The sequence below is a fragment of the Petromyzon marinus genome, chromosome 27 (assembly GCF_048934315.1).
Source record: "Petromyzon marinus isolate PM22_M1 ecotype Great Lakes invasive population chromosome 27, UKy_Petmar_22M1.pri1.0, whole genome shotgun sequence".
Classification (NCBI taxonomy): domain Eukaryota; kingdom Metazoa; phylum Chordata; class Hyperoartia; order Petromyzontiformes; family Petromyzontidae; genus Petromyzon; species Petromyzon marinus.
The window spans coordinates 4,802,736-4,829,989 of NC_133693.1; the positions used below are offsets into that span (position 1 = coordinate 4,802,736).

Genomic DNA, 27,254 nt, shown 5'->3' on the forward strand with positions numbered 1-27,254 from the left:
GGGGGGAAATTCCAACCGCAGCCACAAATACACCCACAAAAAAATAATGTAAAATGACCCACATCCCGCCCACTTCCTCTCTAGTCCAAACGGAGCCTCCCTTGAAGCCGGAGGAAAAAGCGGACGCGCAGATGTTTCAAAAAGAAAAGCTACATTTTTCAAATGCCATCGGTGAAAGCATGCAGCGCGCTGTGACACAGAGGCACAGATAGTTTTGTCTTCAACGGCTTGTTGACATTCTGTTGTGCAGACTAGTTAGTAGCCGGCGTGAGGGCAAGAGGGAAAGTGAATATTACGTAACTTAAAGAGTTTCGAACCTCTTTGATCCAGGAGATAATTCATGTCTTGGGGCAATGTGCCGTGAACACCAAAACGGAAAAGCAAACGAAAAATAAAAAGGCGGCCCTGGCGAAATCTTGGCGAGGTGACTAGTAGAGAGGTAAGGCTGGTTGGTTTACATTTTTCTTACTGTTAGAGAGAGGTCTACTATTTGTGGCTGATTGGTTAGTCGGTGAGAGGTATAGCCAGTAATAGTGGCTGGTTGACTACTTTGCTAGTGTTAGAGGCAAGGCTCGTTGACGAGTAGTAATGACAGGGCTATAACTAATGGCTAGTTGCTTTGTGTTGGGGAATGATTAGAGTTGGTTGGGTCGTGTTAGTGATAGGACAGTAACTAGTGGCTGGCTGGCTATTTTCTTAGTATTGCGGTAGACTAGTATAGTTGGTTAGTGCTCTCCACGCCCAAACCGCTGTTCATCCTCCCTTGCTACAATGCAAGGGCTTCCTATCTGGTGTTCACAGCTTCAGACCATCTGACGGTGCAGGTAACGCCACTGACATTGTGCAAATGGGGAATGCACCATCGGACGGCAGGAACGGCCAGGCGAGGACTCTCACCATCACTGACTATGATACAACCTGGGAAAGCGAGTCCGAGACTGAGTCCCAACCAAGGGATGAGAAGAGCGGGGTGAGGGGTGAAGGAGATTCGGCGGGGAGCAGGCTGTCAAGAGCGGTGGCCGATGACAATGCTGCCCCTCATGCTGCCCCTGCTGCTACCTCGGCTGTTTCCGTCCTCTCCACACGACCCAAACGAAGCCTCTACGCTGCCCGTGACATGCACCAGTACAGACACGGCTACCCGGTACGTCAATCATTTTCTTTGCTCAGTCCCGTGGCTTGCTTTAATTGACGATGCTGCTTCCTTGATGTGTGGTGGTAATTTATTTTTTAACGATGCAATGACAAAAAAAGGAATACTATTTAGTAGTAGCTCGTTTGTTGATTTTAGAAGAAGAAAGAGCGCAAGAGTGACATGCCAAACCTGAAGTTCTACCAGAATCGGATCTGCTTCGAACCAAACGGTATGTATTTTAACAAAAGCGATGGGTGGGGGAAAATGCATAAATATTTTCTGCCATGTAACATTGATTGGTAATGATTACGATGACGATGTTGCGAATGTCCACCATGCAGGTGTGTTAATAGAGGATGTCCTCAAGTGGAAGGGAAACTATTCCATCCTGGATCAGAACCACAGCTACATTCAATGGTACACAACAGGATTTCAATATCCACAAGAAAGCACTGAGCATTTACACTACAATTATTCAAGTATATCGCATGCTTCTCCTGCAAAATAAAGATTAAGAGAAAAGTACAGTAATGTGTTAGATTATTTACAAATCTGCCCACACACAGTGAGGGAAAAAAATATTTGATCCCCTGCTGATTTTGTACGTTTGCCCACTGACAAAGAAATGATCAGTCTATAATTTTAATGGTAGGTTTATTTGAACAGTGAGAGACAGAATAACAACAAAAAAATCCAGAAAAACGCATGTCAAAATTTTTATAAATTGATTTGCATTTTAATGAGGGAAATAAGTATTTGACCCCCTCTTAGAAAGATTTCTGGCTCTCAGGTGTCTTTTATACAGGTAACGAGCTGAGATTAGGAGCACACTCTTAAAGGGAGTGCTCCTAATCTCAGCTCGTTACCTGTATAAAAGACACTTGTCCACAGAAGCAATCAATCAATCAGATTCCAAACTCTCCACCATGGCCAGCTCTCCAAGGATGTCAGGGACAAGAATGTAGACCTACACAAGGCTGGAATGGGCTACAAGACCATTGCCAAGCAGCTTGGTGAGAAGGTGACAACAGTTGGTGCGATTATTCGCAAATGGAAGAAACACAAAAGAACCGTCAATCTCCCTCGGCCTGGAGCTCCATGCAAGATCTCACCTCGTGGAGTTGCAATGATCATGAGAACGGTGAGGAATCAGCCCAGAACTACACGGGAGGATCTTGTCAATGATCTCAAGGCAGCTGGGACCATAGTCACCAAGAAAACAATTGGTAACACACTACGCCGTGAAGGACTGAAATCCTGCAGCGCCCGCAAGGTCCTCCTGCTCAAGAAAGCACATACACATGCCCGTCTGAAGTTTGCCAATGAACATATGAATGATTGAGAGGACAACTGGGTGAAAGTGTTGTGGTCAGATGAGACCAAAATGGAGTTCTTTGGCATCAACTCAATTCGCCGTGTTTGGAGGAGGAGGAATGCTGCCTATGACCCCAAGAATACCATCCCCACCGTCAAACATGGAGGTGGAAACATTATGCTTTGGGGGTGTTTTTCTGCTAAGGGGACAGGACAACTTCACCGCATCAAAGGGATGATGGACGGGGCCATGTACCATCAAATCTTGGGTGAGAACCTCCTTCCCACAGCCAGGCCATTGAAAATGGGTCGTGGATGGGTATTCCAGCATGACAATGACCCAAAACACACGGCCAAGGCAACAAAGGAGTGGCTCAAGAAGCACATTAAGGTCCTGGAGTGGCCTAGCCAGTCTCCAGACCTTAATCCCATAGAAAATCTGTGGAGGGAGCTGAAGGTTCGAGTTGCCAAACGTCAGCCTCGAAACCTTAATGACTTGGAGAAGATCTGCAAAGAGGAGTGGGACAAAATCCCTCCTGAGATATGTGCAAACCTGGTGGCCAACTACAAAAAACGTCTGACCTCTGTGATTGCCAACAAGGCTTTTGCCACCAAGTACTAAGGCATGTTTTGCAGAGGGGTCAAATACTTATTTTCCTCATTAAAATACAAATCAATTTATAACATTTTTGACATACGTTTTGTGTATTTTTTTGTTGTTATTCTGTCTCTCACTGTTCAAATATACCTACCATTAAAATTATAGACTGATCATTTCGTTGTCAGTGGGCAAACGTACAAAATCAGCAGGGGATCAAATACTTTTTTCCCTCACTGTATATCCATTGAACTGTAGTTCAACACTGATTTTTGCCTTCATATTTAGAATGTATTTTTTGACACACATAGACAAACCTTAATTTCCTATCAAACGGTGATTGAATATTGTTAAAAAGATGGCTCCAAATTTTACAGAGGGCATTAAAAGATTTCATACCGTAGTCTCCATATTGTAAGATGCTCCGGACCGTCAGATGCATCCCATCTGTTGCTTTAAAAGAGAGGGGGAAATGCTTATTGTAATCCAAAGAATATTGTAATGTGTATTAAGATTAGTGGGAGAAGTTTAGAGGCTTTGAATGTTTTATGTAATTTCTCACAATTGTTATTGGGACATCTATTAATGGATAACAATGCATTTCTTAACTGGAAATTAATTTTCACTTACGTTCGTCACACAGGCTGTTTCCGCTACGTGAAATGGGTCTGAACTGGTACGCTATGGAACTGACCTTGCCAGAGATCAAGGTATATTGAGTCTTTGCTAAATAGCCCTTACCCCACATAGAATTACCGACTGACTTCATCATTACATTAAGATACACATTAAATGCCATTTAGAGAAGTGATTTGGAGGTCAGAGTGCTGAGCTACCACTACTAAAATCCTGGGTTCAAATCCAGGCAGTTGTTTGTGATTAAACCATGTTCTCAAGTCGTGAGGTCACAGCTGGATCACCAACGATTGGACACAAAGAAACGTCAGATTAATATGGTTCTGCACTTCATAGGGCTAAGTTCTAACTCTGAGAGTTAAAGATATCAATGTCATGCAAGCAATATTTCTCTCGTATGGCAGAGAGGGTGCTGCCCTCTCCGTGTAGACCTGGTTAGGGGATAGCTCTGTGATATCTGCTTCCGTGGATCGTTCGAGAACACAAATGGTCGCCCTGCTCTGCGAGAGGTCTGACTGGGTAATTATTCTGAAGAGATGATACAGATAGCACAATCTTGATAACATTTGGGGGAAAAATATATATATACACTTAGCACAAAATGGCAATAAAGGAATAGCCATGGTATTGGGGTCCAATGTGAATGGTCAAGAGGGCCCAATTAAGTATATTACGGGGCACAACAGGTCACGGTCCTTCAGGTTTAATGCTGCGACCCATCCAATACGGTGAGCTTTGGAACCCCCGACTCAGCAACGGTGATGTATGTTGAACTTCTTTTTCAGTGTACGTGGCCAACCGTGCTAATCTGAGGTGTGGGAAAGAGACACCGCACAATTGATATATACAAACAATCCTGATCACACCCGTCATCCATTGTCAATTATTTATCTCCCTTCTGCTCTTCCGCAACCATTCTCTTCGAATTCTTAGTTTCAGTAAAAATGTTCAGTTTATTTTGAAGTACTCTGTGAGCTAAGAAGCACATAAGTCGGGTTTCATCAATAAAAACACACCGTTTCTGTGACGGACATAGCACATCAGAGTAAAATTTAATAATAATGCAAATGAAAAAACAAATGTAACAAAACAATTTCAAATATAAAATTTCTATTTTAAAAGTTTTAGCCAATTAAGGAATAAAACAAGTGCAAGATTGGGCATAACAAGTGCCAGTGGTAAAACACACCGTTTCCCGAGAAACACTACATTTTAATCTCCAATAAAAAATATATAAAAATGCGCCATCAATCAAAAACAACATTGCACCGAGCAAAACATAGCATCGTTAAAGAAAAATAAGTTGCAGACAAGACTAGAGGCCACTTACAGGTAAACGATGTCCACACATAGTTATTTGTATGAGTGTTTTATACTTGTTCACTCACGAGTGCCTCTGACCCCCACCACTCAACAGAAGATGCGCGAGTCCCCCACGGTGCAGAATCGGCTGATGCGCGCGTACGAGATGATGCTGGACACGTACGGGCTGCGTCTGGACGACCGCGAGCGCGGCACCATTCGCCGCGCCGATCACTTCCATCAGCGTCTGCGCGACGTCTTCAAGTGAGATAGGATGCATCAGCGGGTGCCGTTTGTTCGGAGCGGGTGCCATTTCAGAGAAGGCAAACATTTAAAATCGAACATGAAATACACATCAAGGAACGCCTAATAAGAGTTTTACAATTTTACATATCTGACAATATTTTCTTAAAAATGGTCTTTAATGTACAAACGGCCATCTCTGTCCCTTTTGTCACCCGCTTCTTTGCTGCTCCTCTGTCCACTGCACTCAAAATCATGAAGAATTTATTGAATGTTTTTGTTTGGGCTATGAAAATAAATTAAAGCATTTTGGATAAATATTTAAATAAATCATGTGTGTGAAAGAACGAAGGTGAATTTTTTATTGTAATTGGAGATAATGTTTCTTATAAAAAAAAATCTCCAGACCTGCCCTACCCTTGCCATGCTAAGCCCAATTAACTTGTCATGCAATCGCGGTCCTGTTCCAGTCAATGTTTTAAAAAGTACAAATTACTTGGAACAAATTTGCTTGTTGTGAACAAACATGTAACGTAGGTTATCTCGTGTTGAAGCCCTTGGTAAATGGTGCAAAGTGGTCAATGAGAATGTTACGAGAAACATTATTGCAGGACGATTGCACCATTTACTGTCATGTTTAATTCATGTGCACGTTTCGGGCATGTGAGTGCATGTGCGTTTGTCCATGCTTTACGCAACTCATGATGCACTGATTCATCAAAAAATATTCTTACGCTCAAGATACATGCAGAAAATTGTCCGTGGGGGAAACCATGAGTAATACATTCATGCAAATTATCTGCAAATGATATGGCATTACATTTATTTTAATGAAGTTAACTAAAACGAACAATTAAACCAGAATGCAAATATGACAATTAAAATTAGAACAAAAATACATTCTTGAATAGAATTGTTACCCTCAATGTATGACTATAACCGAGCGATCCGATTATTTAAGCAAACAAATTCTCTCGAGATGATTGCATTGATTACTCAACTAATCAGATGACGAAAAAATATTTCATCGTCCCAGGTCTAATTGTGCCTAATGCATCGAATTGCTTCTCGTGGAAGTGATTGAACGGTTTCCTGCCGAGGATTGCATGCAGACTGTGCGGACACGTCTCACCCACGCAGGGACGAGACGTCGCAACACCACAACATGCGGCTCACGCGGGTGCTCAAGAGCCTCGGCGAGCTGGGCTTGGAGCACTACAAGGCGCCGCTGGTGCGAGCGCTGCTGCGAATTGCACTGTCGCCCGCGTGCCCGCAGGCCGCCGCCCACATGCGACGCAGCGCCCTCGACTACTTTGTGTTCACCGTGCGAGACCGAGGAGAGCGCCGACGCCTGCTGCTCTATGCACAGGCCAAGTACAGGCACGTTCGCATGTGTGCAGAACTTTCGCACCGTATATAGCCAAACGTGCTAATCGGAGGTGCGTTTTTTGAAAGCCACATCAACACAATACGTAGCAGGGCCTTCTTCAAAGCAGAGCCAGTTTGGCGCCTGTTTGGAGGTGCCAGGTTGGGTTTTTTTTCACTGTAGAAGCCAAAGCGTGCCGCCTACATCGCACACAATGAACGAGTCGAGTCGCACGTAGGTGACATGGAGACGATGTTTGGTTCTGGCTCGGCTCGGCAAATAGCCAGTGGAAAAACCACCGGTACCGTGAAGGCACCACACTGTCCTGGTTTGCATGTGCCAATGGAAGAGGGATAGATTATATTCTTGGTTCTTTCGGTAAAGTCACGTTGAAGGGAAACAATAACATAACAAAAATATAAAACAAGAACATTTTCTTGCTGTGGTTTTCACACCTGATGATAATTGCTTGTGTTGCAGTCGAAACGTCGTGAGAATTTAATTGTTTTATATTTTTATTATTTTATTGTTTCCCTTCTACGTGACTTTACCGAAAGAACCAAGACTATGAATCCCTGCAGTCACGAAAGCTTTAAATAAAACATTTAAGGCATAGATTAGTAAGATTAAAGCGAGATAAACAAAAGAGAGAAGGGCAGCGTTTCATTGTAACAGTAACGTTTTAAAGGATTGTAATTTAGTGACGTAAGTCCATTGAAGACTTCTCCTCTTCTTGTCCCTTGGCCTTTTGGGCCAGTGGGACGTGACCGTTTCCTTCACCGATATCTACTTGCAGTGCTCCCTCCACGTCCCTGTTCATCGCTGTGTCTTTCGACCGAGATAGTTTCCATCCCATCCAATGGTGTGATATTCAACAACCAGTCAGATCGTGGCCTTCTACCTTTCTGACGGTTGAGTGTTCGTTAACCATCCTTTGCAGAAGAATGTGACTAACTGAAATCATCTTTTATACATCTGTGTGGTTGGAGTTAGGTTTCATGGTAGGGCCATCCAATCAGCTCACTAACAATTCCTTTCACGTTTTCAGTTGTTGTAAAGCAGGTGATCTTTTTTTTTGCGTGCAATACTTGTAGGCCGGAAGATGAGTTCGTGTGGGGACCACCGGTAGGGAGACTGACTCGCTACGCTCACCTCGTCACACCGGATTCCGACGAGTCCGACCGCGAAGTTGAATCTAATGAGGAAAATGAACCTGCGAGGGACTGCCAGGGAGAGGAGCTGTTAGAAAGAATATGTGATGCAAGCACAGAGGACGTCCATCAGCATGCTCCACAGTCTGATGCTGGCTATGATGACATAAGCTAGTGGTGAGTACAGTCACAAACATGCTAGCGACCGCGTCATGTGCTGCGTCTTACTCATCTTTCCATTTCCGGAGTCCTACTCAAACACCATCTCTTCCACGTAGCTCCGAAACATTGTATTTACATCGAGGCAAACTGTGTGTACGTATTAACAGCATAAAGGGAATACCTGCAGAGCCATAAACTGGCACTTATTCGCATATTAGTCACAAACGGCTTTTACATTTTTATTGTAAGTGAATACAAGACAGCACAATAAAGATATTTATTGTTATTTAAAAAGAGAAAATATCATTATGTACACTTTTTTAAAATACACGTCTATAAATCTGCACATTTTTCAAGCATGAGACAATTTGCCTTTAGACTACAAGAAAACAAACAGTAAATGTATGAAATTATAACTGTACACTGCAGCAATCGCCAAATGCGCAATAGTCACAAAAACACGAGACACACTTCAGAATGCCCTTCCACCTTCCATACAAAGGGCATTCAGATTTTGAAAACCCATACAGAATTGCCACTGAATGAGTCAAGTGTTAAGTGCTTCTGTGAGTTTCTGTGGATCCTGAGAGTTAGTCATGAAGCTCTGGTGTCATTGCTGTGTACTTTCCAACACTATCGATTTAAGCGGTAGGCTACCGATTTTTGAACTCTCTTGCTGCTTTGCTATTTGTAAAGGTAATCGTAACACTTTGCAAACCAAAAAAATGTAACCAAACTTTTTTTTCTGGATACAATTTTTGCTTCGAGCATGCCTTCAAAGGGTTTAAACATCGGCGGCCTGCCACTTAACTTACTAGGGTTGACAAGTACTGTGTGTAATACTGTGAGCTGGGGGGCGGTCAGGCGACGGGGCTGTGGCAGAGTGGGCAGACGGCACGCGCCGCAATGTCTCGTTCGGCGGCGCAGTGCTTGCACACGCCGCACATCCAGAACTGGAAGTCGAAGATGCGCCGTCCCGTAGCCACGCACAAGGGCAGCTTATCCTCGCCTCTGTGGATTCAGGAAGGGTCGCAACACAATATAATAAGTACACAACATCGTTTTGGGTTATTGTGGAGCATCATGGCTTTTAACATTTATAAACAGACCTCTGTTCTGTCTCCACATACAAATGAAATATATTTTTAGTCATCGGACTATTGGCTTGCCCGACCAATATTATCCAGCAGCATCTGTTTAACAAGCCCAAGTCTGCATATTATCACCTCAAATGTCTAACTTTGTCATTTCTTACAGATACATGAATCTTCAGAAACCAGATTGAGAACTGGTTGTCATGGATTACTTGATGCACTGTTACATACCTATTGTAGAAAACAAATGCAGCAGATGACAATCGCCAGCCAGTATGTAATAAGGTGGCCTGTGTGCAGTGTGGAATGCTTTCCCAGCACCTGTCTATGATGGGGTCTCTTGACAATGAATGATGAACAAAACTACCAGGTGGATGGTCCGAACACGGTGCTTGCGTGCGCGCGCAAATGCCTTACAGTTCGAGCGATGCCGCGGCAGCACTGGGGTCAGATTGGCCGCGTGCTGGCGGGTCCTTGGGCGCGTGCCTCGTGAAGATCTCCACTGCTAGCTCGCGGTACGGCCGCAGCTGCTCCTCTGAGAATCCCTCCAGGGCCTCGAGGCGGAGAAAGGCGCGCGAGCACGTGGCGAACGAACGGCTCGCCACGGCGCACAGCGCCAGCAGCGAGTAGGCGTCGCTCGGTGGCAGGACGTCCTCGTAGTCGCACAGTAGCAGTGCTGCCAGAGGGGCGGAGAAATAATGGATTGTCAGAGACATTCATCGTATTAGAGCTGAGCCATCCAACGACATAAGTAATTGATTACTCGACTGATTATACAATTGGATAGCAGAAAGAAAATAGTTGGGCTCATCGCTTCCAGTGGTTTCCACCTCTGTTTCCATGTGTGCTGCTGGATGGGAGGTGATGGGCAGGGTTTGGTGACATCAATAGGATCATCCACATCACATTGGGCACAGTTTTTCGGGAGTTGATGCCTTCGTGAGGCAGACTGGGGGAGTTTTCCACTTTTAAAGGGGCCCGATTAACCGACCACGCATTTTTTTTTATTAATTAATCAACTTAATACATTAATCATCCTGCCCAAGTGAGCTAAGAGCAGGAAAAATTGCTAGAAGGGATATGGCCATCGGGTGAGACCTGCTATGGAATGGCAGCCAAAGGAAGGAACACAAGCCAAAGGATGTCTACACATGAAGTTGAACTGATGAGATTGGCTCATGTGCAGGGGCAAGATGGATTCTGACATTCCAAGACGATGAGGGAGAGAGACCATCATCTAGCAGTGAATAGATCATGGCTGTTGAAGATGGTAAAATATATGTTGGTCTCAAGCGGGATACTTCAATAAAGAAACTTTAATTTCTACTTTGTCTTATCAACTTTCTAAACCGTTTTCATGACGTAAAACCACCAATTTTAGCAACAACAAAAAGTACTGGAGACCAGGAATTTATAAAATATAAAACATTTGCAGGTGGGTTTTATGAGTTAATTGGTGAAATATGTATGATTGGTGAAATATATGCTGTACTGTCTTGCCTAATGATCACGAGGTGGTTTATGAACTACTTCGTAGTTTTTTTTCAGTTGTGCTTTATAGCTCTCTGATATGTTTTGAGGGTTGCAGTACGTATTGTACTGTATGCCGAATTTAAACTATTCAATTGCCGAAGAAGCTCTCAGCTTCTTCCTATATTAAACGTGTTGGTCACGACAGTTGCACTAAATGTATTCCTTTTTTCAAAAAGATGACCGAGTGATCGCCACCATTCTTGTGCTCAACGCAATGAGCCCCGACGGGTATCCACCGCTGTGCCCACCACTGTGCCCACCGCTGTGCCCACCGCTGTGCCCACCATTTGCCCCACACGCGTGTACCGGTGCGGGTAGCGCTCTCGGCCTGTCCGGAGCACAGCTGTCGCTGTGCCAGCAGGTAGAAGTGGTAGGCCTCGGCGCCCCGCCATGCCCCATCAATCAGCCGACTGTCATCTAGCGCCGCGTCCTCTTCCAGGAGCCCTGCCAAAGCCGAAGATGCCTGCCAATAAAATTAAACGCACAATATTAAAAGCTGTCTCGGCTGAGGTGGCCAGGTGGATCAGGTGGCAAACACCTTGTCAGAGCACTGAGCACGTGATTAAACCAGGTTCTCCATTGTAACCGACTTGATGGTTACTGCTTGGTCACTAATGCCGACAAAATAAACCCCATTGGCTTAAATTCAGTTTTTCACGCAATTCAGCATACTTTTAGTTTTGAAGATAATGTTTTTCTGTTCGTTGACATGTGGCAAACATCTCTATAGCAGGGCATGTGAGAAGGTGGAGTAACCCTGGTTATTATACGAGGAAATTAAAGTTACTTCAGAAGTACCGGTAGTTCTGGGATATCGGTTTCCAGAGGCTCGAATGTGGGTTGATATGACTGCTTTCTGGGAGAATACTGAATGTAGATTTCTCCACCTCATGACATAATACCATAAGCAATCTTAGAATTGGGAGAGAAAACATATCTCAGTTCAGAATCACAATCTTTATGAAGACTGGAGGAATCTTATGAGCTATGAAGCTCTTTTTGCAGATGTCCAGTATGGGCGGATCAGCAAGTTACAACAACAATACAAAAAACGATAGGAGTGAAACATAGAGAAAATGGTAAACAAGTTACTAAATATAAATACGTATTAAATACTGTACTTTCATGATATAAGTCCAATTTATACTGGTAGGAACGAAGTTGTAAACTGAGTGTACCAGCCTGCAATACATTAATGTGTCCGTCCGTCCGTCCATCCCCTTTCAATACTTTAACGAAGTGAAATCTCGTGCTGTTGGGGTGTAAAAATAAAATTGCGCAAAATTCCAATGTTCCTACCAGCCCACCCTGCAGGGACCTGTTCAAGCTAAGGCACGGCAGCAAAAGCAATAACAAATCAGTCCCAGACCACACCAAGATAACACAGAGTAGTCCCTCAATAAAATGGCACATGAAAATTAAACTATCGATACAAGGTAAGGATCAAACTTACTACGTGAAGCAAGACAAATTAACAATCTTAAGCGTGAAGGTTTGACATTCAGGTAGGGGCTTTTAATGGCACATGCTGCCCTCACTCACCTCCACACGCTTGCCCTTGATCTTCTCCCTCTGGCCGTTCTTTACCTGCTCGTGGTAGTTTTCTACAAGCAGTGCGGCCAGCACGTACAGCTTCTTCACGCGCAGGGGCTTTGTGCGTTTCTTTGCCTCCTCATCTGCGACCTGTACCAAATAACACCCTTTGTTAATCATCTCACTGAGCCTCAACACTATTATTCCGGAGGGTCCAGCATTGGGATGCCTTCAAGTGGAAGCAAACTGGAGTACCTGGAGAGAAATCTAGCACTAATATGAGGTGGCAATACTGTAAGCCCCAATCCAGATTTCTCTACTGCCATCTCCTGACCACCTCAAATATTGCACCGCACCTCTGATAAGGACGGCTGCCTACGTACGGTGCAAAAGAAGTTCAACATACATGCAACTACGTGTAGCATGACTGTATTCTCATTGAGTAAGCTGTACATGTACAGTACTTTTTTCAATCCACTGTTCTAGACGATGGCCTCCCCACACACCCCGTGGGTCATCAGGGGTTATTTGACCGTACATCACCACGCTAATCAGCGTGGGTTGGTAAAGGTAGGGAACATCGATGTTAGAGTATAGTAGAGTAACACAATGGAGTGTGCTATACCATTTTATGGTGCCCACAACGCAGCCCCACAGCAGCCCTAACAACCAGATGTGCATGGTTACCTCCAAGCAAGTACTATCCTGGCCACACTTCACTAAGTTTAGCTTCCCAGACCTAACGAGATCGGGTGTATTCCGCGTGATTTGGTCATAGACTTAAGTCTGTTATACAGCTGAAACAATCACTCTGGGATATATAAGTATTCATAATATAGGTTTTTTTGAGTTAGATCACGTAAATATAAATGTGTTGTTAAACCCGCCACCACCCGACACAGCCAATAAGTAAGGTTTGTCACATAAACAGAACATGCCAACGACACATTCATATATAAGCGATCTAACCCAAAAAAAAACCTATATTATTGATATTGGTCGCGAAAGCGTACGTGTTAAAATAAATAAGCATGTCAAAATGTCGCCAAACTGTTTCATTCGAAGGCACGTGAATAATAATGGAACCAGCAACACTCGACAATAATAATAACGGTCGGCAAGGCTGAAGATGTGCAACCTTGCCTGGAACATGAGTTTGGCAGCGTCCAGGAAGCGATTGGCCTTGCGGTAGAGTTCTACGGCATCCAGACGCTTGCCCGTTTCCAGCAGATGGCCCGCGTACTTGGCCAAGAGAGAGCCAATTTCCTTCATGTTGTGTGTTTGAGCCAGATCCACCGCCTGGTTCCACTGTGGGTGGGGCGGGGGAGGCAGTGATGGCAAATGGTACAAAAGTCAAATTGTAAATACCACTTTCAATATTAAATAGTACTAATAATGTAATGTATTTGTCCACATGGGTGTCATGGAGTCTCTAAACACTTTTTCACCAAGTCCTGTCTCGGGAGGTTTAGTAATATATATTTTTAAGGAATATTTTGCACGTGAGTAAACCGAAGGAGCCCGAGAAAATATCGTGCATACAATCAAAGATCTTCAAAAAATCCAACTTCAAAGGTCCACACACACACACACACAATCAAGATACACAACGATATGTCCATGAAAAATGTATTTCTTACAATCTCGTGGACACCTCAGCCCAGCAGATTTGGCAGCATAACAAAATTGTATGATCTACCAACTCTAAGCTCCAAAGCGCTGGATTACAATTCTCGTATATTTTCGGCAAATAGAACCACGTGACAAGGTGGGATGATTTCACCTGGTTGAGTTGCACACATGTGTCAACTGCCATCTTGGGCTGGTTGCACTTCAGGTAGGCTCCAACGGCCTGCTCGCACATTCCCACCGTCACAAACATGTGCGCAACGTTCTGTGGCCACACGGGCACAAGACACACGCCATGAATTAGAACGGCAAAGTGGTCAGTAGAATCACCAGATTGTTTGTACTCAGAAGTTAATTCTGTTGCAAATGGATGACTCCTTGTCACTTCACCTGTTAAAAAGAGGAGACCATTGTGTGTTGTGTCAAAAGAAATGTTTAAAATTCTAACAATGCCATTGTCCAGAAAAACATCATTACGTTTTAACGCTCTTTCAGGAGGATCATGCTTGGAATATATGACCAATAAACCTTTTAATGAGTATTTTGAAAATAGGAGGATGTCGAGAGAAACCCCATGCATGGGAGGGATTATCCCACATTTCTGTACTGCCATCTCCAGACCAACTCACAGCTCAGAGGGTTGTCAGTCTTACCAATACGCATGACCCACCACCCTTTGCTTTAAAGGTATACACTACCACACCTGGATTTAGCCACCAGTAAATATGAATTCAATCTTATTTACATAGGAAAAAAACCCCGTGTGTCAAGCCTTTTAATGAGGGCCCTGCTTGGGAAAGTTTTACCAAAATAATGTTTGGAGTAGTCCAATGACTTCTCCCTTCTACATTTATCTGCATAAGGACATGCCACATCTCGGCAGGTTTTCCCTGGCTAAGTAACAAACTAAAGCGAACAACGTAGTTGTTTTTCATGCCGGTACCGTCAGCAGCTTGTGGTTCTCGGGGAGAGACGTAGCCAGCCTCTCCAACCCGTCATAGTCCTCCAGCATGTAGTAGCACTCGGCGAGCCTCTCCTGGTTCCGCCCCTGCACGTAGTACTGCACCGCGTGGGACCTGCATTTCGATAGGGGCGCGTTGGGGACTTTGATATGACTGTTAACAGCAGCCTATTCTCACAGCGTCGCTTTTACTAGCGTTCGACAAGCCAGTCAATTTGTACTCAGTATACGCCGTATATTGTGGCGAATATTGCATTTTGGAGAAAGAATATATATTTGGGATGACTGGCACAGATAAAGCAGAAGCTAAGCACATCCCTGCGGAATAAGGCCAACTATGCTTATATCCAAAGTGTGCTTTTGCATTCGAATTTTCCCCCTCGTCTTCCCCCCAACAGTGTAATGTAAGGATGTATTGCATTTGTTAGAACTTTGCTCCTGTAAGATGTGCATATATCCAACTTTACTGGAATGAATAAATGGTTGCAGGAAGGGAGTGACAGGGGGACAAAGGTGAGGGGACATCACAGAGTCACCCAGTGAAGAACAGGGGATAAGGATTGGACTTATCATCGGTGGCGATGATGATGATGATCAGGATGAACTAAAAATCCATCTTAAAAGATTTTCTCCAAGTGAGTAGCATCTCGTTACTGGTGAGTACAGCACAATGGTCACTGTCTTCATAGGCAACATGTATAGTAATGTGTACCACACCACTGGGGTGGGGGGGGGGGGGGTACCACTTGTGCCGGTCAGCAAAGTAGTCGCCGATGGCGTTGTACGCGAGCTCCAGCAAGGTGTCGTCTGCGTCGCCTGAGCCCGTCTTCAAGAGCTGCAGGACTCGGAACCAGTCTCCCAGCTTTATCCTCAGATTCACTGCCAGGTCACTGGAGGCCGTGATAAGTTACGAAGGATATGTAAGAAAGTTAGAAACCAGAGATGTCCGACTATGTACAGTGAGGGAAAAAAGTATTTGATCCCCTGCTGATTTTGTACGTTTGCCCACTGACAAAGAAATGATCAGTCTATAATTTTAATGGTAGGTTTATTTGAACAGTGAGAGACAGAAAAACAACAAAAAAATCCAGAAAAACGCATGTCAAAAATGTTATAAATTGATTTACATTTTAATGAGGGAATTAAGTATTTGACCCCCTCTCAATCACTCATTGTTTTTTTTCGGTAAAGTCACGTATGTAGAAATACCATAAAATTATATTAAAATAAATCAATCACGACGTTTCGACCGCAACACAAGAGATCTTCATCAGGTGTAAAAAACAAATAGCGAGGGAGCATATAGGGCGACACCAACGCAACACATAGAGAGTGCCAAACTGCACGGAGGTAAATACAACAAGAAGATGAGAGATGAGAATTCAACAAACCTAAGAAAAAATTATGTGATGCAAAACCAGTCAGGCCAACAACATACGTGACTTTACCGAAAAAAACAATGAGTAATTTATGCAGTCACGAAAGCTTTAATTCTTTATCCCCTCTCGATCAGAAAGATTTCTGGCTCTCCAGGTGTCTTATATACAGGTAACGAGCTGAGATTAGGAGCACACTCTTAAAGGGAGTGCTCCTAATATCAGCTTGTTACCTGTATAAAAGACACCTGTCCACAGAAGCAATCAATCAATCAGATTCCAAACTCTCCACCATGGCCAAGACCAAAGAGCTCTCCAAGGATGTCAGGGACAAGATTGTAGACCTACACAAGGCTGGAATGGGCTACAAGACCATTGCCAAGCAGCTTGGTGAGAAGGTGACAACAGTTGGTGCGATTATTCGCAAATGGAAGAAACACAAAAGAACTGTCAATCTCCCTCGGCCTGGGGCTCCATGCAAGATCTCACCTCGTGGAGTTACAATGATCATGAGAACGGTGAGGAATCAGCCCAGAACTACACGGGAGGATCTTGGCAATTATCTCAAGGCAGCTGGGACCATAGTCACCAAGCAAGGTCCCCCTGCTCAAGAAAGCACATATACATGCCCGTCTGAAGTTTGCCAATGAACATATGAATGATTCACAGGACAACTGGGTCAAAGTGTTGTGGTCAGATGAGACCAAAATGGAGCTCTTTGGCATCAACTCAATTCGCCGTGTTTGGAGGAGGAGGAATGCTGCCTATGACCCCAAGAACACCATCCCCACCGTCAAACATGGAGGTGGAAACATTATGCTTTGGGGGTGTTTTTCTGCTAAGGGGACAGGACAACTTCACCGCATCAAAGGGATGATGGACGGGGCCAAGTACCGTCAAATCTTGGGTGAGAACCTCCTTCCCTCAGCCAGGGCATTGAAAATGGGTCGTGGATGGGTATTCCAGCATGACAATGACCCAAAACACACGGCCAAGGCAACAAAGGAGTGGCTCAAGAAGAAACACATTAAGGTCCTGGAGTGGCCTAGCCAGTCTCCAGACCTTAATCCCATAGAAAATCTGTGGAGGGAGCTGAAGGTTCGAGTTGCCAAACGTCAGCCTCGAAACCTTAATGACTTGGAGAAGATCTGCAAAGAGGAGTGGGACAAAATCCAACCTGAGATGTTTGCAAACCTGGTGGCCAACTACAAGAAACGTCTGACCTCTGTGATTGCCAACAAGGGTTTTGCCACCAAGTACTGTCATGTTTTGCAGAGGGGTCAAATACTTATTTCCCTCATTCAAATAAATTTATAACATTTTTGACATGCGTTTTTCTGGATTTTTTAATTGTTATTCTGTCTCTCACTGTTCAAATAAACCTACCATTAAAAATTATAGACTGATCATTTCTTGTCAGTGGGCAAACGTACTAAATCAGCAGGGGATCAAATACTTTTTTCCCTCACTGTATACACAGTCTAGATTTTTTTATTTTAACAAAGATGAGCTTCATGACGACGAGCTTAACAGCCCTGTTAACATGAAATAAAATAAACGAGCTTCATTAAACCAATTATGACTAAAGCATGTAAAAGTGGGTAAAAAGGGTTTGTCACAACTTTTCACATTTTTACTCCTTTCCAAGAGGTTGTTTATATTTTTTACATAACTTGGTCAAAATTATTACATTTTTTAAAGTAAAAACGGGCAATGACTGGCAGTCAAAACAAGACATAAAAATCCAAGTTTGTATCAGCTGCATAATAAAACTACTCAAGACAATGTTAATGTTGAGATATTCTTCATGACATAACCTGGTATTTTTGTACCTAAATTTGACGTGTAATGATAAACAATGAAGCTGTGCGAGCCACACACCGGCGGTCCATGTCCAGGTACATGCGCTCAGCCTCCTCAAAGCGGCTGAAGTACGCCGCCACCTCCGCCTGCTTCATGGCCTGGCTTTGGAGGCTGCCCAGCCGCTTGACAAACTCGAGGCCCTGGAAGTCCTTGCAGCGCACGCACGCACGCTCCGCCATCTCCAGGTTCAGCTGCTTCAACGCAGCCTCTGCCAGGAGACGCCTACATCCGAGCCGAGTGGACAAGTGGGAAATACTGTGCTTGGAGCTCTCTTGATGTGTTTTCAGGTTGTGCTACGTGTTGTTTGGCATGTTGTCTGACGTTTTGCTCCACGTACCTGGAGGTTTCTTCTTAGCGTTTGGAGCCAAACCTGGTAGGTTCTTCAGGAATTATAGTTAGTTCCCAGCACCGTGGATTCAAAACGTCGGGACATCAAGCAGCATAACTCATGGTGCAACCCGAAAAAAACATAGCAGAGCTATACAGCACTACCACACAAAAACTGACGCAGTACTGTGCTTAGAGCTGTGCCAAGCATAGTACTGTTGAAGCTAATGGAAACAATAAAATATAAGAGGCTATGATGGTGGTGGTGGTGTATTAGCACAGGTTTAAAATACATTCAACAAATTAATTGGCACCTTTGCTTAAAACCAAGTGAGAGCCCGATGAGACGAAATGTCATTTTCAAACGAGATCTAGGTTATAAAATCATTACAGTACATGTGATAAATGTTCAAAACAACAGTAAACATGGCCATAATATTAACCAACGCACAAAAATACATTCAATTACATGTAAAGTTTAGTAATTGAAAATGCAAGGAGTAAAAGATGAATTTATCACAACATTTTACAAGCAGGCTTTTACCTGAAATACTGATTTCATGCTCTGGGGTGCCATAACCCAAAAGCTAAATATTAAAATTACCTCCAACCTATTTACAGTTATTGTCCCCGTGCTTATCAAATCTCCTCCACAGATATCGTAGATCTTCAATGATGGACACTAGATGTGTTATGTAAGCAGGTTTACTCACTAAGCAGATAGCCTCTGCATATTTGCAATACATAATGTGTAGTGCAAACCTGTAACGCTGCTACCTGTAGGCAATAGTTGGTGGACCACACAGGTTTGTGAAACAACCAAACCTGTTGGGCTGTAAGGTGACTATGAGATGGCGGCACATTAAATGGGTTTAGCCCATCTGTGGAGACTTTGTGGTGTTATCTCCCCATGTATTGTTTTTCTCTGGATACTCCTGTTTCCTCCCATATTAAAAAAAAAAAAACATCCTTAGAAATGAGCATGCCAAACAACCCAAAACATGACCCATTTCCTGGATAAATAAATTATGCGAAGAAATAAAGAACAATGTAGTGAGCAGTGATCTAAAGTAAAGCAAATCAAGTATGTTTCCAGGAGATAGTGGGCAGTTACATACAATATCTTAAGTTATATTCTGCCTTAGTTTGCAATGTAAATGGGTGTCAAGGGCAAAGTTCAGTGAAGAAATGTTCTGCAACTGGCCGCAGGTCTTTATTCTAGGTCGATGTTGTAATACGTGCGTGACTAGTATCCAGTCACTTATAGCGGTATACTGGATGTAGTATAGTGGATATATGTCAGAATCAAAATGGCAATATTTATTTATATATTGTGGGTTGCTGATCCACAGACCCTGGCTGAAATTAAGCCCAGATAAAACAATGCTAATGTTTAGTGCAGTGCACGGGTGCCATTTGCAACCCACCAGAGGCGAGGGTGAGGGTTGTCCTCTATGAACTGCGAGGCCTCCTCTATGCCCACATTCTCCACCAGGGCCCGGCTGTCTCTCAATGAGCGCACCTCAAAGTTTGCCACGCACTCCTTGTTCGGGTGCTCTGGGTCCTGTGTGGCAGTAGCAAAACGCACGTATGTGGTGATGCATGAAATTCTCACCAAATCAATCAAGGTTTCTCTTATAAGCTGTTTGGAATGTTTTTTTTTTTACAAATGCAGTAGTGTGCAATATGAAAAGCAGGGCTTTGAAAATATTACATAATGAAAGCCTATTCAGGACTAGCCACTTAACTCGTCACAAAAATTATCACGGTAACACTATTCCAGAATACAACATTCATAATGATGCATGGTCACAAACTTCTCAAACAAGTGTTATCTCATTATAATGTTGTGATTGCCTGTCAAATATAATCAAGGTTTCTCACTCTTAAGATCTCATCCATGAGTACAGATTTGATCTCCAGATCCTCAAAGCTGCAAATGTATCCAGATGTTTGGATGGGCTCCTGTTAGGAAGGATGAGTTACAAATTAAAAATAATCTAATACATTGCAGTGGACATAATTCAGGCGAATGTATGTTATTCTTGCAAATAAAATCTTTGTGTTCCAACTGCCATAATTAGCAAATATATTTTTAGTAAGGATCTCCATAATATACTTTCTGAGTGTCTAGAAAAAAAATATTCCATGATTTTACATAAAATACATAATAGTTACACAGAGCAATCAGACCAGCTTTAAAACTATTATAGATTTATACAGCACGATGGCGAAAACCTACATAGTAGTACCATTCTAGATTTGTCTAAACGCCTCCAGCAACTCGGACAGTTAAACCGGAAACAGCAACACGATAGCGCTGTCCAGCTTACCTCAGGGTCGAGGTTGCGGAACACATACATGCGCGTCTTCTCCATCATCGCGAACAGGTCAGGGTTATCGGCCGCCCAGCGCACATCCCACACGTCCTTGCGCTCGAACCCTATGGGGTCCCGCGGTTGCCCTGGGGCTGCCCCCGTTGCCCTTGCACCATCTCCCGCATCCGAGCCGGATTCGGAGCCCATCAGTGAGCCGCCAGCCTCCAAGTCGAGGATGGTAAGCACGCCTGAGATGTCCACCACTGCCAGACGGCTGACGACAGAAATAGAAAATAACTCAACTATTTTTTATTTTACCAAGGCCCACTGAGCTATATACCTCTTTTTTCAGAAGCGACCTGGCCACAAATTTTTGCTTAATTAAGTGGATTATCACAAGGAACTTTATAGCAGCCAAATATTATAAAAGCACGATTCTAAAGTTATCGTCAACAACTGCAACAGCATCATTATCACCATCGTGTCTATACATTGTCAGAGGAAGACCTAGCCATCTAATCACCACCACTCATGGTCCTGCAATGCCACAATCCACGTCACTCCTACACTTGAACGTATCTCATTGCTCCATCTCAACGGTGGGCACAATCTCTCCTTTGGCTGCCAGTTCGTAAATAGTCTTGTCCACCCCAGAAATCATACCCTCTCGCAATGTACGCTGCTCAAACTCTCTGACATTTAGTAAGTCAATGTCTCTGATTTGCATTATTTTTTTATCCAGATCCATGTACTTCTCTTTCTCGACGTTTAATTTCAAACATGCATCTCTCAATTATTCTTGCATCTTTCAATTACTATTCTCGCATAAACATGCATCTCTCAATTATTATTTTCAATAGTCTTCGCAAAGCCAAATATTAAATATAATGCGGATCATTGAAACTTTGTGCATAACGGCAGTTTATACACTTGTCATTCTAGCCTATATGGGCATACAATGCCACCAGGTAGAGGTGCAGGCACTTACTTCATAGCAATCATCAACCATGGTCAATCGAAATGCTGGATAAAGGCCTTCCCAATCCACCACCATCTCTCACAATCTTGCGAGATAAGCACAAGCCGATTCATCACTCAGTTTTCTTGATGGATGTCCTGTTGGATGCATTGTGTTTGTCGGCTGCCACTCCATCAATACTCGTGACTATCATCCACTATTCCTTCCAGCGACGTGTCCTTCCCAAGCTCACTTACTTTTATTAATAGTTTGAATGATGTCATGAACCTGTGTGTTTTTGTGTTTATTTTTTTTGTCTTTCCCCCGCACCTCCGATTAGCATGGTTGACTGCGTAGAGTGCGAAAGAAGTTCAACATACATACGTGCACATACACTAATTCATGTGTTTCTCTATCTCTACATGTAATTCCAAGCACGTGTCTCTCCATGCTTCTTTGTGCACTTACGTGGAGTTGCAGTTGAGGGAGAGGCGGTATGGCCGGGCAGAGGCAACATAGTTCTGCACTAAGCCCACGTTGGGCAGAGTGTAGCGCTGCAGGGTGCCTGACTCTCTTGCCTGCCACGAAAAAATATATAAGACGCAATATAGTAACATGTAACAATGTAGTAATTAATCGATTCAAATATACTTTTATACTCACAGTAAACTTTGAATTGTGCTCGTAAGAATCGATTATTTGTGACTTTTGCAAATTGATATGCACGTCATACGTTGTTGCTGCTTTTAGGCTAATAGCACACAAGACAGAGCACATGTGAATTCTTCATATACACAAATCACGCAAATCCTTCATGACAGAAAGCTAGGTGAATTGTTAATGCCTAAAACACCACATACAAAAACTACAGATGCACCTCGTTAATGACAGTGATGGGAGGTAGTAGATCTAAAGGCACAATGCGCATTCCAGCTACACTTCCCTGGAGAGGCGTTAAATTATTTTTACATAAAAGCGTTTTGTATAATCACTCACTGCTGCTTTAAAAGTTCTACTCGGTAAATGGTGATGGCAGAGAAATTTAACCTTTGTGGTCGAATGTAAAAACATCCTTTATGTATGTATGTTCAACTTCTTTCGTAGCGTGCGTAGCCAACCGTGCTATTCGGAGGTGTTTTTGGTTGTTCGAACTGACCACGAGCAGGGTTTTGTCGGAAGCTGTGATGCAGCAAATTGGGTCTTTAGTTGCCTGCAAGGAAAACAGAGGCATTATCCTGCACATTCACCAAAACATACCAAGTCAACAACCAAGTGTGTTGATAAAACAGCATGTGTTACATTAAGTATAGCCTGTAATAAAAAAAAGCATACAACTGTTGCTTTGCTGATGTCCGGCATGCCATCAACAGCTCCTGTAGGTTGGTCATCCACGTGAAAAATCCTTCAAGGGAAACAACATTTTCATTATTATCATCATCAATGTCATTTATGTGCATTTTACAAGAGGTCTGAATGTGCAACCACCAAAAACACGAGACATTGGCAATTTATTTTACCGCAAACATCAATCGGGCACTGTCTTTAACAATGGTATCAAGTTTAGAATTCCTTCTCATCGTTTCCTTTCCAAGCTCCTATAGCCTTGCTCAATTCAAGAAATGTGTTCACTCTTGTCTATTAAAACTTTGAGAGTGGTGTTTGATGCTGGTTGCTTCACATGTTAGGCCTTTGGGCCTGTGTCCAGAAACTGTATTAAAAATTAAAAGTTGGACACATTAAAAAAATCGAATCCAAAATCGTGACAAATACAGGAATGTAAAACAATGTAGCATGAATACAGAGGCATAGAGCTGGTTACTTCTCTTTGCCGTCACGACGAGACCGGGCCACTTGGTTGATCTCCAGTCCGGTTATTTTTTTCGCCACACGGTACTGCCACACGTAGAAAGCGTTCTTGGATGCTGCGATGACGTGGGAGTGTGTCATGGCCACGTACAGAGGTTCTGTCAGAGAGATTTAATAAAGAGTAACATCTGTAACGTGGGAGATGGTCAGACCATGGGCGTAGAAAACTTGACACATGCATTCAAATACTCGTCTTACAAACTTTAAATCAGCTTCAATAACTGGTCACTGGTGGTGTTCATTCGTAAGCGTTAATCCACGGCTGTACCAATAAGAAATTATAATTACCAATGTCAATGTACTTGGAGTCCTGTGGAGTTCCAATAGAGTTGCACAGCACCAGGACGTACTGTGGAGGACAGTTACAAAAGACATCTAAAGTGGTTCATAAAATGTAACATCAATCTGCTTAGGTTGATTAGGGTCATGTCTTAAGTTAGACTTTAAAGATACCAATGCCTTATCCTCACTGATATTGGCATGGTGGTGTCTGTTGTGGTGATTGAGGTATAGAAAACGATTAACATATTATGGAATGTTCATTTTGTTCAGATTTTGTCAAAAAAGTGCCGATATGTCCACTACCAATAATAAGAAAATTCACCAAGACGTTTCAGTCAAGATATGAAGCTGGCTCTACTCTTTGTCAGAACTCACAATGAAACACCACATACGAACGTCGAAGTAATATGGAGTCTATGTTCAGCAATGAATAATGTGCTTGATTTGGAACATTTCTTATTTATGACAATTGGGATTTTAGTATTATCTTGAAACATCCACGGCAGTGTTCAGATTTATACATAATATACTGTATGATGAAATGGAAAATATAATAAGGAAATTACCATATCAACCACAGAATCAGTTACGCCTTCCTCCTTGTTTGCAAGGCAAATATAAGACAGAATCATAATTAAATGCACCAATTAAATATTTAGTACACACTACACAAAGACTTAGCTAAACAAATGGTATAACTCAATTCACATTTTAATCCACACTTGAGACGCCCTGCATGATGCCATGTTGAACGATTTCTTGGAAATTTACAACAGTTTTTTTTGCAAATACCCGTTCGAGTTAATGTGATTAAACGTGGAATATAACACTCATGATGCTATGCATCCTGCTTCTAGGAACTGAGATATTCACGAACATTAATGCAGTTGTACCATCAGACTACAATCAGCAGCACAAGCAGCCCAATTAATATGCCATGCATTACATAATACAATTTATATTTACAAAGAGTTTAAACATGACTGTATCTTAAGATGACGTAAAGGAAGGGGGGGGGGGCATGCACAATGAGTGGCCTGGTAGAACAACAACGTACTTATTGGGATTATTTTGCAGACATTAGAAATGTAAGAAGTCTACATGACAAATAAGGACATGATACAATAAGGCTGCTTATGAAGACACACCACAAAGGGACAGTCACGAGCAGATGCAATTAAGATATTCTTCATCCTGGATTCGAACAGAATGAGGTATTCAGCAGTGTGCATACCCAAGGAGAGGAAAATTCTAGACGGGGGAAACGCTAACAGGGGTAATCCCCCATTGAATGGAGATTGAAAGGGCACTGACATGAATCCATTGTTGCAGGAGCACAGGTCACATAAAGGGGCAAATATGAAGATGAAACTGAAGCGGTATACAGGGGACAAATCCATGGAGGATCATGAAGTGACTTTATAAACAGCAACGAGAGGCTGTTTTTAAGGCAAGACCATTGCAAAGCAAGGCGTGCACCGCTGCCAAGCGAGGCGCATTGTCACCTGTGCCTGAGTGTCTTCAGCGCGTGTGGCCAGCACGCAGTAATCACCACACGCCGTCACGGACAGCAGGCTGCGCACATACTTCATCGTCTTCTCGCTGTGCTTGGTGTCCCAGAACACCACACAGTATTCCGTGCGCTCAGGCTTGGTGTACGCATACACCACCGTGTTGGAGCAGTAGCCCCACTGTGAAGAAAATGCAGGGAGGGGGGCAGTGACGTTATGTGAAAGCCTGCATTGCTTTCCAACAAGCGTTTGTCCTCGGAAGCACAGCAATTGCATTAGTGATTGTTACGATACTTCCGAGTCACAGAATGAGACGTTACACGTCACATGGCACCTCCGATTAGCAAAGTTGGCTACGTACGGTGCGAAAGAAGTTTAACATATATGTGACATCGTAAGATTGTCACAGGTAATTATATGGGAGGCGAGTGCACACACGGAGCGCTACGTTGTCGCAGTGGCGGAAAATCCTCACCCATTATCTCTGGGTTTTTAATTGCCATGTTTTTGGTAACATTTTTGTGAATTTCCCGATTTTATACAGGGTAAGTCCAGAATAACAACAGAAACTAAAATTGTACATATAAATTAACATATTTATGAGTTACTCTAATTCCATGCTACAGACAAATGGACATACGGACAGAGCTAATGTTAAAACATTTTCCTTTTGAGTTGGAAAGCATCCAGATCAAGCATGTTGGATTGTGGATTTCAATGCACTGCATAACGGGCTTGTGGCAGCCTTGTAAGTGTGGCTCCAGCGAAAGCAATCAGATTACCTTGTAATCTGGGCGGATGTTTGCAAAGTAAAGGAAGGAGTCAACACCCAGAGCAATGCGTAGGCCGCCCCCCTCCCAGGCTAGGGCAGACAGGTGTTTCCCTGGCATCTTCAGACTTCTCAGGTGCTGCAGGGACATGTGCATACTGCGCTCACACAGGGCGAAACCACGGGCAACTACCCTGCATACTAAATAAAAGTCAACGTGGTTTCCTGCTCAACAATAACGTGGGGAGAGTCATTTCTCATTTACATTCCTGGGACAGCAGTCTAAATTCAAACTTGCGACCTTAATGATAGAGGATCACACAATCTAGCCATTAAGCATATTCAACATTATTATAGTTTGGATTTATTTTAGATGCACAGAGTGCTAGTTAGCAATTGGCAAAATTACAACATTATAAATGTACAACCCCCTGTCAATCTATTGCTGGATGAGGGTCTCCAAATGCCGTGCGAGTTGCGGGGGATAATTTACCATACTTCACGATGCTGGTCAATGCAGGGTTGGTGAATGTGCGGAGTATATACGTGGAAACATAGAAACACAATACAACAGATTTTGCCACACTATCCTCTGCTGCACACCAAGCAGCCTTGGAGCCTATAACGCTGGTGGTCACCGATCAAAGCACTATCCAGGCTCAGAACTGCTTAGATTTTGAGATCTGATAAGATCAGGCACATTCATGGTAATTTGGTCGTAGGCCAAACTATGGCCAAAAATGTTACTAGGTAGAACACCAGCTGCATTTTTGACGGAATTGAGTAAGAGTTTGTCACTCAGAATCACTCACCTCGCCAAATGGTGTGTAAAACTGCACCAGGTTGAATTCCTTCTCCTGGCCATAGGCTCTCTGTGATCCGGCCACAGCCAGCACACTGCCGCAGTGGTTCCACTGGATGCTCATCACCGTCATGCCTGCATCTATCAGCACAGGCTCTGTGCCAACACAGATGCAGAGATAAATAACCGCATTGTTGCGTGCTGCCCAGCAACACCCCAGAATGCAAACTTACATGTAATCTTAAAAGTGATATTTTTTCTCACATCTGCAATACGTTACCGTATTCTCCAGGTAAAAAGATGCTCTGAAAAGACACACCGCAAACTTGTGCTCGGTAATGATACAAATTTGGTCAAACAAAAATACCTACCGGATAATAAGATGCACCTCCAACTTTTGCCTTCCTTTTCAGTGGGAAAAAGTGCACGTTTTAATCTGGAGAATACGGTAACCTTTTTCAAAAAGCATATTATGATCATCAGTCATGATCAATCCACTGATATATAAAGGCCTCTACAAGCCAC

The 27,254-nt window shown here is 43.2% G+C and overlaps 2 protein-coding genes across 11 annotated transcripts in view; one reads left to right on the forward strand and one right to left on the reverse strand.

The window, feature by feature from the left end:
- Positions 1-10,678, forward strand: LOC116946493 (opioid growth factor receptor-like). 8 transcript variants are annotated; one of them, XM_032961433.2, is made up of 8 exons: positions 1-1,144; positions 1,292-1,364; positions 1,477-1,552; positions 3,691-3,757; positions 5,101-5,249; positions 6,369-6,608; positions 7,689-7,922; positions 9,165-10,678. In XM_032961433.2, the coding sequence occupies exons 1-7, from the start codon at positions 848-850 to the stop codon at positions 7,918-7,920; spliced, it is 1,134 nt and encodes a 377-aa protein (XP_032817324.2). In that variant the 5' UTR covers positions 1-847; the 3' UTR covers positions 7,921-7,922; positions 9,165-10,678. The 8 variants fall into 8 exon arrangements, with proteins under 8 accessions (XP_032817324.2, XP_032817325.2, XP_032817328.2 ...); XM_032961434.2 differs by having other exon boundaries at positions 9,302-10,678; XM_032961437.2 differs by having other exon boundaries at positions 9,421-10,678.
- The window catches only part of WDR35 (WD repeat domain 35), a 25,145-nt gene continuing 6,012 nt past the window's right edge, over positions 8,122-27,254 (reverse strand). Inside the window, exons 8-28 of one of the 3 annotated variants that reach the window (XM_032961395.2) lie at positions 26,740-26,885; positions 25,941-26,066; positions 25,153-25,338; positions 24,214-24,246; positions 23,654-23,714; positions 23,319-23,463; positions 22,832-22,901; positions 22,656-22,709; positions 21,968-22,077; positions 20,557-20,815; positions 20,108-20,188; positions 19,651-19,787; positions 17,915-18,118; positions 15,401-15,547; positions 14,640-14,772; positions 13,851-13,961; positions 13,211-13,375; positions 12,077-12,217; positions 10,841-10,997; positions 9,419-9,677; positions 8,122-8,918 (exon numbers count right to left, since the gene is read on the reverse strand). In XM_032961395.2, coding sequence (XP_032817286.2) covers positions 8,768-8,918; positions 9,419-9,677; positions 10,841-10,997; positions 12,077-12,217; positions 13,211-13,375; positions 13,851-13,961; positions 14,640-14,772; positions 15,401-15,547; positions 17,915-18,118; positions 19,651-19,787; positions 20,108-20,188; positions 20,557-20,815; positions 21,968-22,077; positions 22,656-22,709; positions 22,832-22,901; positions 23,319-23,463; positions 23,654-23,714; positions 24,214-24,246; positions 25,153-25,338; positions 25,941-26,066; positions 26,740-26,885 — 2,876 coding nt within the window. In that variant the 3' untranslated portion in view covers positions 8,122-8,767. Of the gene's footprint in view, positions 8,919-9,418; positions 9,678-10,770; positions 10,998-12,076; positions 12,218-13,210; positions 13,376-13,850; positions 13,962-14,639; positions 14,773-15,400; positions 15,548-17,914; positions 18,119-19,650; positions 19,788-20,107; positions 20,189-20,556; positions 20,816-21,967; positions 22,078-22,655; positions 22,710-22,831; positions 22,902-23,318; positions 23,464-23,653; positions 23,715-24,213; positions 24,247-25,152; positions 25,339-25,940; positions 26,067-26,739; positions 26,886-27,254 lie in introns of those variants that run through there. The other 2 variants (XM_032961397.2, XM_032961396.2) reach the window with 2 other exon arrangements.

What these genes read in the sequence shown, in the direction of transcription:
- LOC116946493 (XM_032961433.2), top strand. Translation starts at nt 848, where the DNA reads ATGGGGAATGCACCATCGGACGGCAGGAACGGCCAGGCGAGGACTCTC. An exon ending in TGACCTTGCCAGAGATCAAG is followed by an intron (nt 3,758 to 5,100) that starts GTATATTGAGTC and finishes ACCACTCAACAG; the next exon opens with AAGATGCGCGAGTCCCCCAC. An exon ending in TATGCACAGGCCAAGTACAG is followed by an intron (nt 6,609 to 7,688) that starts GCACGTTCGCAT and finishes CAATACTTGTAG; the next exon opens with GCCGGAAGATGAGTTCGTGT.